The 20132-nt window shown below is 48.1% G+C and overlaps 2 protein-coding genes across 13 annotated transcripts in view; both read left to right on the top strand.

Annotated features, from left to right (window-relative positions):
• The window catches only part of TNXB (tenascin XB), a 113333-nt gene extending 94922 nt beyond the window's left edge, over positions 1 to 18411 (top strand). For all 12 annotated transcript variants that reach the window (XM_033142158.1, XM_033142156.1, XM_033142155.1 and 9 more), the window contains 12 exons: positions 4249 to 4560; positions 6283 to 6405; positions 7229 to 7372; positions 9263 to 9382; positions 10268 to 10411; positions 10997 to 11127; positions 12330 to 12462; positions 13752 to 13903; positions 14233 to 14329; positions 14981 to 15142; positions 16236 to 16399; positions 16902 to 18411. In XM_033142158.1, coding sequence (XP_032998049.1) covers positions 4249 to 4560; positions 6283 to 6405; positions 7229 to 7372; positions 9263 to 9382; positions 10268 to 10411; positions 10997 to 11127; positions 12330 to 12462; positions 13752 to 13903; positions 14233 to 14329; positions 14981 to 15142; positions 16236 to 16399; positions 16902 to 17000 — 1781 coding nt within the window. In that variant the 3' untranslated portion in view covers positions 17001 to 18411. The remainder of the gene's footprint in view (positions 1 to 4248; positions 4561 to 6282; positions 6406 to 7228; positions 7373 to 9262; positions 9383 to 10267; positions 10412 to 10996; positions 11128 to 12329; positions 12463 to 13751; positions 13904 to 14232; positions 14330 to 14980; positions 15143 to 16235; positions 16400 to 16901) is intronic.
• The window catches only part of LOC117042654 (oocyte zinc finger protein XlCOF6-like), a 663370-nt gene that overhangs the window by 580193 nt on the left and 63045 nt on the right, over positions 1 to 20132 (top strand). The window lies entirely within an intron of this gene.

Below are 20132 nucleotides of genomic sequence, written 5' to 3'. Positions count from 1 at the left end.
GATTCTGAACTTCTCTCTGGCACAGACTCTCCCTGCTCACTAAGCCCTGTTTCCTCTTCAGCTTCTGATACCTCCTCCTCCCAGTCTGCTCCCTTTTCTCCCTCATCAACAGGTCGTCAACAGGTTTTCCACACCTATCAGCTGATCACCCATTCCCACCACCCTTCTGAGTAATACCACTCCCTCACTATATTTAAGGATCTGATGACTTCTGTTTCAGTGTATCTGAAGAAGTGTGCATGCACACGAAAGCTCATACCAAAAACAAACTCAGTTGATCTCTAAGGTGCTACTAGAAAGAATTTTCTATTTTCTCCCTCTGACCACTCATTGGTCCCACCACCACTCTCCGGGCTCTGAGCTTTCTTCTCTTGAGGGTTCCCCAGCTGGTTTCTCCCACTATTCCTTTGGGTCCAACCAGTCCATGTCAAGGGTCTGAATTGCTGCTCTGTCATTGCATCTTCCCTTCTAGAACCACCTATAGGTCTTTCTTCCTGTCACTCTCATATTTGTATCCTTTTCCTCTACTCCATAGCCTCTCTTCTTCTTTTGTCCTTCCCATTTCACCACTTCTTCTTAGAACAAAAGAAGTGCTCTGTTGGATCAGACTAAAGCACCATCCTGTTTCCCACAGTGGCAAACCAGATGCCCCAGGGATGTGGGGCAATCTTACTCTTTCTCCCCAGTGACTGATATTCAGAGGCATAGTGCCTCTGAACATGGATGATCCATTAAGCTAGGGATAGCGAACTTGGGGCTTTGCAGATGTCATTGGACTCCAAGTCTCATCCCTCAGCCAAGCTTCTCCAGCCAAGCAGTGTGTTCAAAAATGCATATACTAGGGTGCTATATTGGTCAAAATAGCATGCAAAATGCATATATTGGTGAAAATAATATGCAAAAATGTGTTGTATTAGTGGAAATGGCTTTGTAAAAATGTGTATCTTGGGTGAAACTGCACGCAAAAATGTGTCTATAAGGATAAAATCACACTAAAATGCTCATGGATTATAATGGAGAATATTTTTAAAAAACAAAAACAAATCTCAACCCAATATGCAATTGTGGAGAACCGAACTTTGGAAGAATGAGAAACTGGGTGAAACTGAAAATGACAGGTTCTCTTAGAGGGCCTCTCCTGAACGTAAAGGGGTTGAGGCAATTGTCCCCCAAATAACCACCTTCTACATGCAAGCATCTGCTCTACCATTCATTGCCTTATGAGCCTTTCCCAAAAATTCTCCAAGGCTTCCCACAGCCCAGAAAGTGAAGAGATTTTCCTGCTGGGACCTCTTTCACTCCCTGCCCCTCTAGGCCGGCCAGCCTCACTGTAAGTGTGCTCAGTCAGCAGAGTGAGGAGATCCGAGTTTAGATCCAGCTCCATTTCCTTGGCTTAAAAAAAATACGAGAACTGGCTCAGAGCAACAGCCCGTGCTCGTCAAAGGAGCAGCGCGCACGCAAAACGCAGAAATGTGTGGAGAGATTAATGGTACAAGTCAGGCCACTTACTAATGAGCTGACAGCGGCCGACACTTACGTTCGGTGTTTACGCAAAGGGGGGGGGGAATGTGCTGGCGTGTGCAGCATGCGAGCCTGTCTGAAAAATGAGGCAAGAGCCTTGTGGCGCTGACGTCTCTTTCTCAAGGCCGGTCCTGTTGCAGAGGAGAAGGATGGAGCCGGGGGTAAGAGGCACGGCTGGAGGATCAGCCACAGGCAGGGCCAAGGAACAACCTAGACACGTGGCACCAGCAGTTTGAACCCTGCCCTTATCACATTGAATTATGGTGAATTATGGTGCTGGAGGAGACTCTTGAATTATGGTGCTGGAGGAGACTCTGATGAGAGTCCCATGGACTGCAAGAAGATCAAACCTATCCATTCTCAAGGAAATCGGCCCTGAGTGCTCACTAGAAGGACAGATCCTGAAGTTGAGGCTCCAGTACTTTGGCCACCTCATGAGAAGGCAAGACTCCCTGGAAAAGACCCTGATGTTGGGAAAGATGGAGGGCACAAGGAGAAGGGGACGACAGAGGATGAGATGGTTGGACAGTGTTCTCGAAGCTACTAACATGAGTTTGGCCAAACTGCAAGAGGCAGTGAAGGATAGGCGTGCCTGGCGTGCTCTGGTCCATGGGGTCACGAAGAGTCGGACACGACAGAACGACTGAACAACAACAACTTATCACATCTAGTTAAAAGTGTGTGTTCTGAAGAGTACATAAGAAGATGGCACCCAATTTCGTTGCACTTGTACAACATTACTTGTACTTGTACTTGTACAATGACAATAAAGGAATCTTCTCTTCTCTTATCTTATAAGAATCCCCGCAGGATCAGGCCGATAGCCCACTTTAGTCCAGCATCCTGTTCTCACTGTGGCCACCGCATGCCTGTAGGAAGCCAGCCAACAGGACTTGAGAATTCTCCCCTCCTGTGGCTTCCAGCAACTGGGATTCAGAATCACTGCTGCCGCCAACTGCAGCAGCAGAGCATAGCCATCATGGCTACTAGCCATTGATTGCCATCTCCCCCATGAATTGGTCTAATGCTCCTTTAATGCCATCCCAGTCAGGCCCTTGCAGAGCCAGGCAGAGGGATGGGCCAGGTAGATAATGTGCCCCCCCCCTTTTTTTTACCCTGGGGATCTCCGAAGTCTTATAAATAAGTAAGTATATAATTAATTTTCACATTTTCATATACAGTGGTGCCTCACAAGACGAAATTAATTCGTTCTGCGAGTGCTGTCGTCTAGCGAAAATTTCGTCTTGCGAAGCACCAACGGGGGAAGAGCGGTTTGGCGAAAGAAAGAAAAAAATCGCGAAAATTTTTCGTCTTGTGAGGCAAGCCCATAGGAAAATTCGTCTTGCGAGTCAGCCTTTTGCTAGTGAATGCCTTTCGTCTAGCGAGTTTTTCGTCTGGCGAGGCATTTGTCTAGCGAGGTACCACTGTACAATAGTGCTTTTTAAAAAATACATAGGGAAAAGGATTATTTTAAGGATTTACATTTAAATAATGGTGAGCAACTGTGAATATGCTGACCGAGGCCCCCTTTGGAATCGGAGGCCCAGGCCAAGTGGCACATATGACCCCACCTCTGTTTGGGCCTGATCCCAGTCAGTGGCCGTTGCTGCCTCCTAGGGGAGTGGGTGCCGTGGTTTTACTATGCGGTGTGTGAAGAAGTGCTTTCTTTCTTTTTTGTCCTTAATATTTCAACAGTCAGCTTCATTGGATGTTCATGAGTTCCAGCTGGGGGCCGGATTAAGACCTTTAGAGGCCCTAAGCACTTAAAAGATTTTGGTGGCCCCATACATATCTAATTCAAAATACGAGCACGAATAAGCCGTAAAATAATTTTCCCGTTTTCTAAATGAAATGAAACCTACAGTAAGATGGGAAACGATGTTTATTTTTGAATACTTCCACTTTATATTTGAAAAAAGTTCTACTTTTTCTCATTGCAGTCTTTGATCAGATCCTCAAAACTAGTCTTACATAACACATCTGCTTCTGTAATTAGCAGAGATAAGACACCCAGCATGCCTTGTTGCATGGTTGTTCTGCCGGGATTTTTAATATATTTCAGCTGAGAAAAAGAACATTCAGCTGAACCATTTGTGACCATTAACATTAAAAATCTGAAGAAGTATCTGAACAAGTGTGCATGCACACGAAAGCTCATACCAAGAACAAACTTGTTGTTGTTCAGTCGTTCAGTCGTGTCCGACTCTTCGTGACCCCATGGACCAGAGCACGCCAGGCACGCCTATCCTTCACTGCCTCCCGCAGTTTGGCCAAACTTAGTTGGTCTCTAAGGTGCTACTGGAAGGAATTTTTTATTTTATTTTGTGTTAAAAATCCAGCAATTGATAATAACTGTGGTGCCCCCCCCTACCCTTGATGCCCTAAGCATGTGCTTATTTTGCTTAATTGTTAATCCATCTCTGGTTCTAGTCCTAAGGGCCACAGAGGCTGAGGGGTCTTCCCAGCCAAATTGGCCCCCTTCCTAACAAGCCCCACCATGGAATTCACCATTTTCTGTCTTGTCACATCCTGCGATCCTATAGTCATTCAGCTGCCCACTACAACCCCAAGATCTCTTTTCTGATTAGTCACCCCCAGTTCAATTCTGTGAAGTTAGGGTGATGATTATGATGATTTTGGGGTGTGATGTTAATCACTGTATACTTAATCTGAACTTCATCTGTCAATTTGTTGCCTGTTCACTCATCTCTATTCTTTATCCCATAGCTTTCCCAGAGGCCAACGAACGGGCCTTCCTTGAAAACTTGGTTGTCTCTGAGGTGACACCCACTACGCTGCAGCTCACATGGGAAGTTCCCAAAGGAGAGTTTGATTTCTTTCTGGTCCAGCGCAAGAACTCTGTTCCAGATAGTGAAATGGGTCCCACACCGACCAAGAAAATCAATGTGACCGGGGATGACCGCTCTGTCATGTTTCGGGGCCTTTCACCCAACACTGAGTACAGCCTTACTGTCTATGGCATCCAGGACGGGTCAGAAGCGGCCAGCATCAACACAGTGGCAACGACAAGTGGGACAGGTAAGAAAGCCACACATGCCACTTTGCTACCCAGAAAAGCAGGAGGAAAACGTCTTAATCTCCTGGAGTCCGTCAGCTGAATTACGCTTGCATGCATTAGTAAATCATAGAATCATAGAATCATTGAGTTGGAAGAGACCACAAGGGCCATCCAGTCCAACCCCCTGCTGGGTTGAGGCAAATCCGAATGCTGGGTGAGGCAAATGCTGGGTGAGGCAAATCCGAATCCATATTCCATGTTACAGCTAGGAAAACTAGCTGCCATTTACTTGTGAGACTTGCCCCACAGCTATTGGCTGAGATTCCATGATGTCATGGAATGTTTGTTGTAAGAAACTGTCTCTAGCTACTGAACAGATTTGTTGATGCAGCTCGTGTGAGAAAAACAGAAGGCCAGTTAAGTGTGGGGGGGAGAGGGAAACCCACACCACGTCCTGTTGGACACACAAGAGGCCTGGTGTTGCTGGGCAGAAATGGAAGGAAGAAATGGGGAAGACTGAAGAGGCAGAGAGCCTATGAGATTGGTTTTGCAGGAGAAGAAAGGATAAAGGCTGAGAGCTTTTGGCATGAAGTTAGGAGAGGGAAAGAAGAGCCCCCCCCCTTTCTTTGCTGTCTTCACTGCTGCTGAAAGTTTCGCAAGCAAGACACATTGGCACCGGTAAAAGTGGCAATGCAAGCTGTTCCCAGCAGCCACCATTCACTGCCCCCCCCCCAATAATCTGTTAGCAACTCTACATGATGATGTAGCATTTGTGCCAAGGGGCTACGGGGGTGGGGGTGGGTGGGAAGGGAGAGCATGGTGGCTACAAGGAAACATTTGCATCACCACTGCTAAACTCTCTTCCAACCCTCATTTTAACCCATTTTCTTTCAGTGCCGAAATGCCCTCATTCTTCCACCCACAAACGAAGCAGCAAAAATGAGAGGGAGTTTTTAGAAAACCAACTTGTCCCTCATTTACTCTGCAAAACATAGAATTATTTTTACTTCTTTTGTTCAATAATGCATTAAAAAAAAATTGAGGATTTCTATCACACACACACTTTCAGCCCTGAGCACAACACAGCCAGCTGCAGCCACCAAACTGTACCAGTTAACCTAGGCTTAAGAGGGCCATGGGGAGGGGAGGGGGCAATGCAGAAGCGGTTATCTCGAAGGGTCCGAGCTGATCTTTTAGGAGGCAGCGAGAAGCAGCCCCAACAGCTGCAGCCCTGGCTTAGCTCGCAGGGTTCGGCTGGCTTCCAGCTGTGGTTTCCTTTGTGAGACCCGAGGAATTAATCTTTGGCGTTTCTCTGTTTCCTTTGCGGTCAGCCAAACTGGCCACAGTTAATCCCAGGAGAAAGGGAGGAGGATTTCAAGTGGGGGGGGGGGTAAGCGAGCAACAGAGAGGCAGGTGCCAAAGCGTGGGTATTGTTTTGGATGCCGAGGGCCAAACGATACGTTATGTTGGAGTCATGCAACTGGAACCCCCTGCGTAATTTTATTCTCCAAAAAAGCAGGCTGTTGGGCTCAGGGCCACTCCATGGGGAGAGCAGGGGCGGCGGATCCAGCCCTGTGTCCCCTTGTGCTGCTGCAGCAGCCCAAATCCAAATCCAGCTCCTCTCTTCCCCTTCAAACTTTTTTTAAAAGGAAGAACATGACATTAGGAGCTCCAACGATGCAGCTCCGAGCTCTCATGCATGCAACAAAACAATCTGTTCCCTTTTCTCTTTCTCCTTCCAGAGCTGGATAGCCCCCGGGACCTGCTCTTCAGTGACATCCACGAGACCTCTGTGGTGGCGAACTGGAGGTCACCGTCATCTCGTGTTGATGGTTATAAAGTTTCCTTCCAGCCCTCAGATGGAGGTGAGGCCTTGTATCCTGTCTCCCGTGGGGTAGACAGGGTAGCAAAGGGGACGTGAGGAGCTCTGTGGTCTAAACCACTGAGCCTCTTGGGCTTGCTGATTGGAAGGCTGGTGGTTCAAATCCCCATGACAGAGTGAGCTCCTGCCAACCCAGCAGTTCAAAAGCACGCCAGTGCAAGTAGATAAATAGGTACTGCTCCAGCGGGAAGGTAAACGGCGTTTCCATGCACTCTGGTTTCCGTCATGGTGTTCCGTTGCACCAGAAGTGGTTTAGTCATGCTGGCCACATGACTCGGAAAGCTGTCTGTGGACAAATACTGGCTCCCTCGGCCTGAAAGCAAGATGAGCGCCACAACCCTGTAGTCGCCTTTGACTGGACTTAACCGTCTAGGGGTCCTTTACTTTTACTTTTACCTTTACCTTTAGATGGGGTGGCATTACTAGCTCCCTAGATATCTTTGATACCATCAAAAATTAGGGGAAATTGTGTTGCAATTCAGGCAAAATGTGTATATACTTTACTAAAATACCAATGGATTTTCATGGGGAGCTAAATAATAATAATAATCCACAAACCTATGTTGACATGTGGAGACTAAACTATTAAGGTTTGGAAAAGTCAGAAATTGAGAGAAATGACCTGGCAGATCTGCCCATCCCTAGCAGCAATCCTACTCTTGGAGTCCAGACAGCAGCTTAAGTCAGCCTGTGACACCGCAGTCCTGGCCAGTTGAAGAACAATGTGCTGCCTCCTAAGACAAGCCTTTGACATCCTGGTGTCCTGCAATTCTGCAGAGATTTGAGACCTGCTAATTCTGTTGCAGGAGAGCCAAGGAGCATCTCTGTGGATGGATCCAAGCTCCGAACAACCATTGAGGGCCTGACCCCCGGGGCCAGCTATGAGGTCACTGTGATGTCTGTTCGTGGGTTCGAAGAAAGCGAGCCCTTGGTGGGTTATGTCACCACAGGTACGTCCGTGGAAAAAAGCTGCAACACCCCCATAATTTTATTCCTTTCCTTGTTTTCCAGATTTATAAGCCACTTCACACCCGGAAACTGTCGAAGCAACGTACAAAAAACAAAATGATAAAATGCAGGAGATGCAATCTCTAAAAGCAACCTAAAAGCGATAAAACCATTTCTGTAGTTATACCATTGGCAATATTCCGTAAACAGACTTGGTTACATTTCTAGGAAAGCCTTCTTAAACAGAAACATCTCCAGTTGTCACTTGAATGACAAGATGCTATGTGCCTGTCTAATTTCAGCTTGTAACTGATTCCAGAGTGCTGGAGTGACCACACTAAAAGCCCAGTTCCTAGTACAAACTAAGTGCACTTCTGGGGCATGTGGAGCTCCTCCCAGCAGGGCCCATCACAGGCACACAGTTGCCAGACAGGGATATATGGGGCGAGGTGGTTCCAAGTCGTTCAGGGCTTTAGGTGCTAAAAGCAAAACTTTGAACTGCACTCCATAGCATATTGGCAGCTGGTGCTGCTCCCTCAGCAGAGGTGTTCTGTGGCGTCAACGGGATGTCCTAGTCAGCAGCCTTGCTGCTGCATTCTGCAACAGCTGCAGTTTCCAGCCGAAACCTCACATTAAGCACATTGCAGTACAGTCGTACCTTGGTTTTCGAACAGCTTAGTTCTCGAACATTTTGGCTCCCAAACGACGCAAACCCGGAAGCGACTGTTTCGGTTTGTAAACTGTTTTTGGAAGCTGAACGTCCAATGGGGCTTTCGCGGCTTCCAATTGGCTGCAGGAGTTTCCTTTTTTTAAAAAAAAAATAATTTTTATTATTTTTACACTAAAACTACAATACTATACAATACTACTTTTAAACAAACATTTTCATACATTTTCCATTTGGCTAACAAGCCATGACTTCCCTCAATCCCTTCACATGGCTTTCTAAATTATATCTTAGTATTATATTTCTTTAATCAACCATTGCTTACAATATCAAAAAGAATTCCTTCTACTATTACTATCCTACTTACAATAATAATTCTACACATTAACTACAAAACTTCTTGAAGTCCTATTAGCGTATTCAATTGTAAATTGTCTTTTAGATAATTCGTAAATTTTAACCAGTCTTTGATGAATTTCTGGTCCCGCTGCTCCCGGATTCTTCCCGTCATTTTGTCCATTTCTGCATACTCAGTCAGTTTCACTGTCCATTCTTCTTTCGTTGGTAATTCTTCTTGTTTCCATTTTTGTGCTAGAAGAATTCTAGCTGCAGCCACTGCGTACTGGAAAAGTCTAATATCCGGCTGCAGGAGTTTCCTGCAGCCAATCCGAAGCCGCGCTTTGATTTCCGAAAGTTTTAGAAGTCGAACGGACTCCCGTAATGGATTCCGTCCGACTCCCAAGGTACGACTGTACTCCAGAGAAGCCTACGGGAAGCTTCACATAGAGCACGTTGCAGCAATGCCATTTTAAATTTGTATACCACCTTTCCACATTGCTATACACAAGGCAATTCACAAGCCATAGGAACGACAGAATATACAACAAAGATCGCACACCTGACAACCCATCAGATCCAACGCAAATAAGTCATAGTGAAAAGCACGACTACAAAAATAAATAACTTAGTGACCCATTTGAAATATAATATTGCATGATAGAAACAACAACTCTCAACCACTTCCGGTCTCTTCCAAGACCAGGAAGCCACCTTGTACCAATCTGGACCATTTGCACATCAAACCTGAGCACAGCAGTGTGTATGCAGGGTTTCAGGGTGGAGGAGGAGAAGGGGGTTCGCTCCCATACCTTCTCCCTGGGGTCCTTTCAACCAGTTCTGCCGGGGCTTGTACCTCCTTCAGCATCCTCCTCTCTCCTCCTCACAGTTCCGGATGGTCCTTCGAACTTGCGTGCCATCGACGTAACCGATTCGTCAGCTGTGCTTACGTGGCAACCTGCTGTGGCTCAGATGAACAACTACATTGTCACCTACGGGCCTGCCGGTGGTGAGAGTTGGGGATTTGGGCAGGGGTGGCATGTTTTGCAGGTGTTCAAGTCCCTTATTGAGATGCAGGTGGCGCTGTGGGTTGAACCACAGAGCCTAGGGCTTGCTGGTCAGAAGGTCAGCGGTTTGAATCCCCGCGATGGGGTGAGCTCCCATTGCTCAGTCCCAGCTCCTGCCCACCTAGCAGTTCGAAAGCACGTCAAAGTGCAAATAAATAGGTACCGCTCTGGCGGGAAGATAAACGGCATTTCTGTGCGCTGCTCTGGTTCGCTAGAAGCGGCTTTGTCATGGTGGCCACATGACCCAGAAGCTGTATGCCGGCTCCCTCAGCCAGTAACGTGAGATGAGCACCACAACCCCAGAGTCGGACATGACTGGACCTAATGGTCAGGGGTCCCTTTACCTTTTAAGTCCCTTATTCCAGTAGGGAGGCAGGGGGGAGACTGAGAGTGTAATTAATTGCATTATACTTGTTGCCACAAAAGGTAGACATAGCCACAAGACAAAAGGAAAAGGTGTGTAAGCCTTGGACTTCTGCAATCTTCATTGTTATTGTTAGTAGAACTTCAAAGTCCCACAGCTGGAGTCAGACGCAAACTAGTGGTTCAGGGACAGTGGTGGAAAGTGGCCCAGAATTAAGGAGCAAAATTCCTTACAGATGTGTGTAATTCACACTAAAATGCTGGTGAATTTCCATGAACATGTTACCTTTTCAAAAAAAATAAAATAAAATTAAGATGGCAGGTGATGTGGCAGTGTGGAGACCTGAACCTGTGAATGCAAAAAAGGTAGAACCCAAAAAAAAACCCGAAGCTGACAGATCCACCCATCTCTACTTGCAGCAGGGCCCATTCTTTATAACACGTCTCTTCTCTTTCTCTCCCAGGTGCAAGGGCCTCTGAGTCAGTGCCAGGGAACCGGGCTGAATTGCAGTTGTCAGGGCTGCACCTGGACACAGAATATCGGGCCAGCGTGTATGGGGAGAAAGGAGGGAACCGCAGTTCTCCCGCCAGCGCCACTTTCACCACCGGTATGCGGATGGGTCCGGGGAAGAGATAGAGACATTCCGAGACTCACATAGGGCAGAAAAGCCAGCCAATGGAGACTGGAGGGCCTGAAATGGATTTGGGAGGGAACCATGTCCTATGTCTGTTGTACTTCTCCTGTCAAAGGCAGTATATGCCTCTGAATACCAGCTGCTGAGAATCACAAGTGAGTAAAGTCTTGCTTTCAGGCTTCTCATAAACATCTGGCTGGCAGCTGTGAGAACAGCTAGATGGGCCTTTAGCCTGGATCTTGCAGGGCTCTCATTTTGTCCTCCTTAGTCAAGTTTACATAGAATCATAGAATTGCCGAGTTGGGATGGACCTTGAGGGTCATCTAGTCCAACCCCCTGCAATGCAGGAATCTTTCGCCCAACATGGGGCTCAAACACATGACCCTGCGATTAAGGGTCTCATGCTCTGCCAACTGAGCTAGCCCTTCCTTCTTGGGTCCCTCTGGTTTACGCTGCTGAGAGGGGACATGTTGCATTGAGAGGGAATCTTCCCTGTGCCAGGTAGATAACTGTACTGCTTTGGTTTTTCTTAAACCTTTATTCCTCTCCATTTTCCAGGACCAGATGGACCCCGGGATCTGCAGGCTAGTGAAATATCACCCCGCAGTGCTCGTCTCACTTGGTTGCCACCCCGTGCCCCACCTGGTGGATATCTGCTAACCTATGAAACCCCGTCTGGACGATCAAAGGTTTCAAACTGTCTAGCATTGTTCTGGTTATGCACTCCCCAGTTCCCTGAGAAGTGAGAATTTCCAGGGATGGCACTACAGGGCATGGTTTGTTTTCAAGTCGAAACCTACAGAGCAGAGCCCATTGAATTAAACAGTCTAAACCACAGAGCCTAGGGCTTGCCAATTGGAAGGTTGGCGGTTCGAATCCCCACGACGGGGTGAGCTCCCGTTGTTCGGTCCCTGCTCCTGCCAACCTAGCAATTCGAAAACACATCAAAGTGCAAGTAGATAAATAGGTACCACTCCGCCAGGAAGGTAAACGGCATTTCCGTGCGCTGCTCTGGTTAGCCAGAAGCGGCTTAGTCATGCTGCCCACATGAACCGGCAGCTGTCTGCGGACAAATGCCGGCTCGCCTATAGAGCGAGATGAGCGCGCAACCCTAGAGTCGTCCGCGACTGGACCTAACAGTCAGGGGTACCTTTACCTTTACCTTTATGCAGCAGGCAATCACTGATCTTGTATCAGATTCCCCAGGAGAGAAATTGTATTGTGAAGACTCTGGAACTCCCTGCCCATTGACATTAGGCAGGTGTCTTCTCTATACTGTCTTTGGTTTCTGCTGAAACATTTTTTATTTAGGCAATCCTACCGATATGTAAGGGACGCGGGTGGCGCTGTGGGTTAAACCACAGAGCCTAGGGCTTGCTGATCAGAAGATTGGCGGTTCGAATCCCTGCAACAGGGTGAGCTCCCATTGCTCGGTCCCAGCTCCTGCCCACCTAGCAGTTCAAAAGCACGTCAAAGTGCAAGTAGATAAATAGGTACCGCTCCGGCAGGAAGGGAAACGGCGTTTCCGTGCGCTGCTCTGGTTCTCCAGAAGCGGCTTTGTCATGCTGGCCACATGACCCGGAAGCTGTACGCCGGCTCCCTTGGCCAGTAACGCGAGATGAGCGCCGCAACCCCAGAGTTGGACACGACTGGACCTAATGGTCAGGGGTCCCTTTACCTTTACCTTACCAATATGTAAAGCTGATATGTAGGCCCTGAACAATCCCTCCATGAGAATATATGAAGTGTCAGACTCATTGGCTGACTCACCTTTCTGTTAGTAGGGCTGGGAGCACTCTACTATAGGGGAAGAGTTTTGGGGTTAACCATGTAAGCTTCACAGCATGTTATTGGTTTGGCTTTTCACTGCCCCCCATTGTCTGCTCCACAGGAGATCACCGTGGACGCTTCTGTCACCTCATATGAACTCCAAGACCTGATTCCTTCCAGTCTGTACCAGGTTCAAGTCCAGGCACTGAGAAGAGGCACTCCTACAGCCCCAACTGCCACGTCCTTCACCACCGGTAATTGCTCTGCCTGGGGCATCCACGGGTCAACACATTTGTTTTTTAGGCACACGAGGCTTTTACAGTTTCGGAAAACCTGCACCAGAGAGAGAATGCCCATTTTTCATTCCCCCCCCCCCCCAGTTTTTCATCCTGCAGTGATGACATTCACATATAAGAATGAGGCTCGCATGTCATTAACTCCAGACTCATCTCTGTTTGTGTGAACACGCTCCTCGAGGAGGAAGAGGGGAAACTGCTGCTGTTTTCTAGAACAAGAGGATTCCCTCTTGCAATTCTACATCTTGAGACCACACCCTTGACCCCTTTATGCTATGAAACAGGAAGATTTAAATGCTAAGTGAAAATTGGCCCCCCAAAGTCTCTGCACCATTTGTAGTCAGCGAAACTAGGGGTGGGGAAATTTCATGTATATTCCAGTGGCGGTGGTGTCCAACAGTTTTTCTCAGAATAATCCCTTCTGAGCAATGGTGACTTACAGCCATTGGGACTGGCAGGGCAGAAGGCAGAGGAGGCCAACAGTAGGTGGAGCCAGAGAGCAAAGGACAGGGTGAGCCAGCTCATTCCAGTTTTCTCCCCATCCTCCTCCCTGCTGAATTTTACAAGGGCAACATTGAGACAGTCAGTGCCTCCTTCTGCAATGATTATAAGTAAGAAAAACAGCAGGGGGGGGGGCTGGCTGAGGTTGGTGGGTCAGTGCCCCATTCTCCCCAATGGACCAGCCTCCACTGTTTCTGAGACAGTTCATCTCACTTAATATTGAATTATGTCATTCATCTGATCTAGTTCTTTCCCTCCCCCCACCCCTGCCGCTGCCGCAAACATTAGTCTGGTAACAGGTGCCTTTGGGAAGCTCATAAGCAGGGCACAATAATGGCAAGCAGTCCCTCATATGTGCCCCCAGCAGCTGCTCCTGAAAATGGAGGTTATCTTCCTTTATACTGAAGTGGGAACTGTGACAAAATGTTGCAGCATGGAATACTCCTCTTTGGGATTTGAGCCACCTGGCCATGCTCTCTTCCACGTACTCCATTCCAGCATGCCCCGCCCCAAGGTTTTCTGCTCACCCTCCTTTCATCAGTCAATCAGCATTCTGTCAATCTGTCTTCATTGGGACAGTTTGGAGCACCTTATATTACCCATGTTTTAGTTTTAGTTTTGTATCTTTGGGGTTCCCCTGAGCCTATCCATATGGATAGCTACATAAGGATCAGCAAACAGAGAACGAGCTTGCAATTAGTATATAGGATAGACATTGGCAGAGTCGTCTTTCCTTTTATCGGCAGGACACCTGAGATACCCCTTCCCTCGGGATTGCGCAGAGGAGAGCCAGAATGGGCCAGGAACCTCGAGAGTGAGGACGATTTATCTTGGGGGCAACCAGGACCGCCCCTTGCAGGTGTACTGCGACATGGAGACTGACGGAGGAGGCTGGATAGTAAGTATTACGGAGGGTAGCAGAGGAATGGACTTATGGGTAGAAACATTCAAAGGTGGTGTCAGCTCAAAACAGATTCCCCCATCCCTGTGGGGTTTCTTCATTTATGCAGTTGTGCTGTTTGGGAGCATGTTGAGGGGCATTAATTTGCATTATCAGAAATCCATCTGTAGCCGGCACTGATACTGCGCCACCTTGATGCAAATTTTATTTGTTTACCCACAGCAGACATAAACACACAAGAAGTTCATTTGGATGCACATGCACAAAACTCTCTCTCACACACACACACCCCACCGTGCCATTTCGCTCTTCCTCCTTCTCTTTAGGTCTTCCAACGTCGGATGAACGGCGAGACCAATTTCTGGCGCAACTGGCAGGAATACGCCACCGGCTTCGGCAACCTCACCCGGGAGTTCTGGCTTGGTGCGTACATCGCTTAGCTACCCTTTAATTCCTCCATCTGCACAAAAGGATGCTGTGGCCAGTTTGTTGCCACTGTCCCTTTACAAACTGGGAACGGAGGCAAAAAAAGCACATGGCACAAGAAAGGCTTTCCCCAGCCGCGCTGGGATTTAAAACCAGACCTCTCAAACGTAAGCCATATGTCAGGGACGGAGGTCGAAGGTGACCCTCTGGGCCTCTTCACCTGGCTCTTGGAATGCTCCCCAGGCCACACTCCTCACTGGCATTGCTCAACACTCCCCTTGGGCATCTTTGCCTGGCTGCAATGTGTCCTTGCACTATAGTGATGCCTTTTGCTTGCCCATATGCAGGATAGAGAGGGGTGCGTCAATGTGTGTAGAGAGAGTAGCCTGACGTACAAAGGTAAACAACATCCCTACTTCCTCCTGCTTTTGCTACTGGCCCCTGGAAGGTTGCATGGGGGAGGGGGGAGCGGCCCTCAGGCTAAAAAATCGGATCGCACTGGCTCTCTTTTTCTGCAATGTCACCAGAAGCCTCTTCTCCAAAGAAAAGAAAACACGCAGCCTAAAGTTACAGCCATGTTGCTGGAGGATGGGAACCAGGGCGTGCGAGGGAAACAGGGCTCATCCTGCTCTCTGCCTTGCTCTCCAGGGAACGATGCTCTGCACCAGCTGACGACATCAGGGGACTACGAGCTGCGCGTGGACCTGCGGGCTGGGAACGAATCTGTCTATGCAACCTATCAGAATTTCCGCGTGGATCCCCCTGCTGATCATTACCGCCTGCACCTGGGCAGTTACAGCGGCACTGCTGGTGAGGGGGGGCTGGGGCTGGGGCTTCCAGACCGTCGCCATTGTCAGGTGGGATCCAGTCAGAGAGCTTGCAAGAAGAGGAGGCTGAAAGGCAATTTGGTTTCAGAGGGAGCGCTTAGGATGTCTGCAGGGCAACTTGACTCAGAGGAACAGTAAGAGCTGTCTGACAGTTCTCCCTTGGGAGGTTGTTGTGGACTCTCCTTCACTGGAGGTTTTTACCGTAAGCAGAGGTTGGACGGCCATCTGTCATGGATGCTTTAGCTGAGATTGTAGGGGGTTGGACCAGATGACCAATGGGATCCCTTCCAACTCTACAATTCTAACGTTTTATGATTCTGTGAACATGAGAAGGTTAAAAACAAAACAAAACAAACCAGAAACTATTATTCAGAGGCATGCTGTCTCTGACAGTGGAAGCAGAACTTAACTGTGGTGGCTAATAGCCATTGATAGCCTTTCCTTCCATACATGTGTATAATCCTCTTTTTAAAGCCAGCCAGTTTGGTATCCATCACTACCTCATGTGGGAGTAAGTTCCATAGTTTAACTATGCACTGTGTGGAGAAGGACTTTCTTTCGCCTGCCCTGAATCTTCCTGCATAGATAAAGGTGTTTGTTTGTTTTTACAAGCCTTCTCCCTCTCCTTAGATGTTGCAGCTGTCGCCCACAAATACATAGCAATACATATGTTCATATTATATTATTCTTTTGAGTGGGGGAACCTCAAGGCAGGTTTGAGCAGGGGGATCCAAGGATTCAAGGCTGAGCACAAGATTTGTGCTCCGTTTCAAACCCTCTCTCCTCCTTTCCAGTATGGTGTAGTAATTAAGAGCAGTGAACTCTTAATCGGGTTCGATTCCCTGCTCTTCCACATGCAGCTGCTGGGTGACCTTGGGCTGGTCACACTTCTTTGCAGTCTCTCAGCCCCACTCACCTCACAGAGTGTTTGTTGTGGGGGAGGAAGGGAAAGGAGAGTGTTAGCTGCTTTGAGACTCCTTAGGGTAGCGATAAAGCGGGATATCAAATCCAAACTCTTCTTCTTCTTCTTCTTCTTCTTCTTCTTCTTCTTCTTCTTCTTCTTCCCACTTCCACAGGCGACGCTTTCACCTACCACTCGGGCAGCGTCTTCTCCACCAAGGACCGCGACCCCAACCGAGTCATCATCCCCTGCGCTGTCTCTTACCGTGGCGCATGGTGGTACCGCAACTGCCACTACGCCAACCTCAACGGGCTCTACGCGAACAACCGCGACCACCAGGTAATGCAATGGGGCGAGGGAGAGTGAAGGACAGATGCACCTTTCAAACACAAAGTGCTTTCAAATCATGAGTGACAGGCCAGTCTCCCTTACCCATTGTCGTGATGGGGAGAGCACCACCTGCTCACTTGTTTTTTAAGACTTCCCTTGCTTCAGACAAGATTAGATAAATTCATGGAGGAGAGGGCTATCGATGGCAGCTGGTCACGATGGCAATGCTGTACCTCCGCAGTTGGAAGCAGTAATGCATCTGAATACCAGTCACTGGAAACCACAGGAGAGGAGAGGGCTCTTGTGTTCGAATTCTGCTTGCTGGCTTCCCACAGGCCTCTGGTTGGCCACTGTGAGAACAGGATGCTGGACTAGATGGGCCACTGGCCTGATTCAGCAGTCTCTGTTTATGTCCTTGTCCCCAACCAGGGAACATACTGTTCCTAGATATGTATGCATCTCCTTGCTTCTCACTTACCTTCTTTCTTTCTTTCTTTCTGTCTCATCCAAGGGCATCAACTGGTTTAACTGGAAAGGATTCGAGTTTTCCATCCCTTTCACAGAGATGAAAATGCGACCCCGCGGCTTCCGGCCTCTGCGTCGGGTGTGAGCAAAGGGAAGGAGGCTGCAGGACTGACTAAGGGGGAGAACAGAGGAGGAGGAAAGAGAAGCAGCAGCAGCAGCAGCAACCACCCCTCTGCAATGGGATACCTCGCACCCTGCCGCAAATTCCCCCGAGAAAAAGGAAGGAGCAAAACAAAGGGAATGGACAATTTTTTCAAAAGCACCTTGTAGTATTCATTTCCTCCCCCCATCTCCTGCTGACCAGCCACAAGATGAGAGAGATGCGATGCACGTGATAGTGGAAGGGGCAGAGCTAAGGGGATGGAATGGTTTCGTTTGGAGCATGTTGCAGGATAGCTGTTGCCTGGTCAGCAACTAGATTTTTCCTGGAGAGTCACTGATAACAAAGGAGCAAGGGCAGATTGGCCAGCGTCCCAATCCCCAACATGGACTGTTGCCACAGAAGCCATTTTCTCCTCTTAAGATGCTTCTAAGATAGCCAACTGGCTGGGCCAAGTTGCATCCCTGAAAGGGATGGGTTTTGGCCCACGATCTTGTAGTTGCTGACCCCTCCCTCTAGCCCTATCCTCTGTCTGGCTTCCTGCTCCCACAGATCTGTCTCCAGTCAAGTTTCCCTTTCTTCAGCTTCCCTCCGAGTTCTCCTCCTCCCTCTCCCCCAAATCCTTTCCAGAAAGGAGGTAAACTCGTAAACACAGTCGCTGAAAGCAGGTTAACATTAAAAGCACTTTTTTTATTTCTGGCATTTCTTTTACCCCTCCTGGGAATCTTATAAACTGAAGCCAGCTGCTCCCCATCCACGCAAAAGCTTTTGCCTCTCTCGTGTTCCCCCTCCCCAAACAACTCGCCATTGCAAAGAAGAGACAGAAAGAGAAGAACAGGTGAACTGGAATGAGCTGGCAGCTTAAAAGATCACAGAACGAAAAGAGAGCTGAATGATGTGGGCTGAAAAGACCCCCCGAGATGAAAACTGGGAGAGATGCAAATTGATAACAGTAAGATCGATTTAAGCTGGCAAGCAATGGTGATTTTACTGTCTGTCTTTGTAAGGGAGGATTGGCTGACTTCCACCTGGGGTCAGGAATGTACCACTTCAGGCTGCAGGTGAGGGTGCAAATGGCTGAATTCCCCTATCTATCTCAACCCTGCATGTAGAAAACTAGCATGTGAGAGAGAAGGCTCCTGCCATGTTAGTTTTCTACATGCGGGAAGAAATTTGAAACTGTCTGCCATGTGAACCCCTACCTGCTGTCTGAATTGGTACAGCCCAGACACAGGTGTGAAAGCTCAGTGAGAATGAGGCCAGTGTTGCGGTCATCTAGCAGAGTGCTTTACAAATAATAAGTGTTTTTATCGCCATGGGCTTCACAGCTGTTGGCTTAGCCTGACCTACCAAATTGTAATACCCCTCCCCACTCCCTCACTATATTTAAGGATCTGGTGACTTCTGTTTCAGTGTATCTGAAGAAGTGTGCATGCACACGAAAGTTCATACCAAGAACAAACTCAGTTGGTCTCTAAGGTGCAACTGGAAAGAATTTTCTATTTTGTTTCTAGCAAATTGTGTGTGAGAGAGAGGCAGGAGAGCCAGAGCTGCAGCTGTGAAGTGGGAAATATCTCAGTGTCTTGCAACTTGAAGCCCTTTTACCATAACAAGTGAAATGGTGACTGGAGTTTCCACCACGCCTTGAGGAAAAAATGTATTCAGGCCATTGGTGGGGAGTGGGAAATGTAATTGCTTTCAATCCAAGTTGGCCATGCCTTCTCTAAAGGATGAGAAGTGTAAACTGCACAAAACGGAATAAAAGAAACAGGCTTACCTGAAAGCAAACAGGCTACAGTTTTTTTGGTAGAGTGGGAGAGAGCTCTGTATTTCTGCTTCCAGCCTCTTCCTCTGTGCCACTGAGCACTACCAGGCCTCATTCAAAAGTGGAGTGTGCGTGTGCATTCCTTGAACTCTATGAATACGGGGGGAAATTATTTTTTTTATTATTATTATTTTGTAAACAGCACTCCAGATGTGGAATGGCACCAGAAAAATGAGCTGATGGGTTGACTTAAAGCTGCTGGAGAACCCTCGGCCCTTCAGATGTTGTAGGACTCCAACTCCCATGAGCTCCAGCCAGCATGATGGGAGTTGTAGTCCAACAGAACTTCTGGAGGGCCCTGGATGAAAGAATCTGTTGATGGGTGCTGATGGAAGTGACAGATGGAAAACGCTTCTCAGATTAATTTCCTGTTTTAAACAACGAATGTGTTGAAGCTGAGAAGAGCGAAACAGCAAATAGTGTTTGTTTAAAAAGTTAGATGCGCAACAGTTCTAAGCAAACCAGAACGTCGCTTTGATTGCATAAGGAAAGGTAGAGGGGAATTTGAAATCTGCAAGCCGTGTTGCCTGATTTCACATGCAGGTGCGCACATACACACATTTAGCCAAATTACCGGTATGCCTCCCCGGTAGCCTTCTAAAAATGGTAGGCGAGTTCTTCACAAAAGGCTCCTGCCATTTGAACACTACTGGCCTCAGATCCCAACTCAGCCTCTCCTGTTCCAGAAGGCAGAAACTAGAGAGCCCATGTTAGTAATAAGGAACCTAGGAAGCTGCTTTATACGGAGCCAGAACATTGGTCCATCAAGCTCTGCATCTACTGGCAGCGTTTCAGGCAGGATCTCTCCCAACCCTTCCTGGAGATGCCATTGGAGGGGGCTGGGTCCTTTTGCACACCAATCAGATACTCTAGCACTGGGCCAAGATGGGAACTCAAGTCTTATCCAAAGCCTGGAAAAATGAAATGCGAGTGGAGAGAGAACTAGGGTGGCAAGAAACAAGGTGTTTCCAATCTCCCTGGCAGGATCTTGATTTCTTGCTGTCGTTTCTTCGCAAGTGTCAGAAGCCTGGCATGTACCTTCTGGCTGCTATCCTGGGTGGCTCCAGCGAGAGCCCAGAATAAAAGATGGTGCAAACAGAATCGCACATGCAGTTGGCACTTCTCTCAAGGCCCCTGGATCACAGCACATGTTCTCAGCACTTTGGGGGGAACAGGATTTGCTTTTCTCCCCTGTGAGGGCAGCGCAAGCGCATTGTTCCTGGGCAGGATCTTTGCACAGGGTGGGAGGGGCAGGCTGTACAGTGGTACTTTTCTGGGGGGTGCATCAGGGT

This window comes from Lacerta agilis, chromosome 2, assembly GCF_009819535.1.
Source record: "Lacerta agilis isolate rLacAgi1 chromosome 2, rLacAgi1.pri, whole genome shotgun sequence".
NCBI lineage: Eukaryota > Metazoa > Chordata > Lepidosauria > Squamata > Lacertidae > Lacerta > Lacerta agilis.
This window is presented reverse-complemented; position numbering and strand designations above follow the sequence as displayed.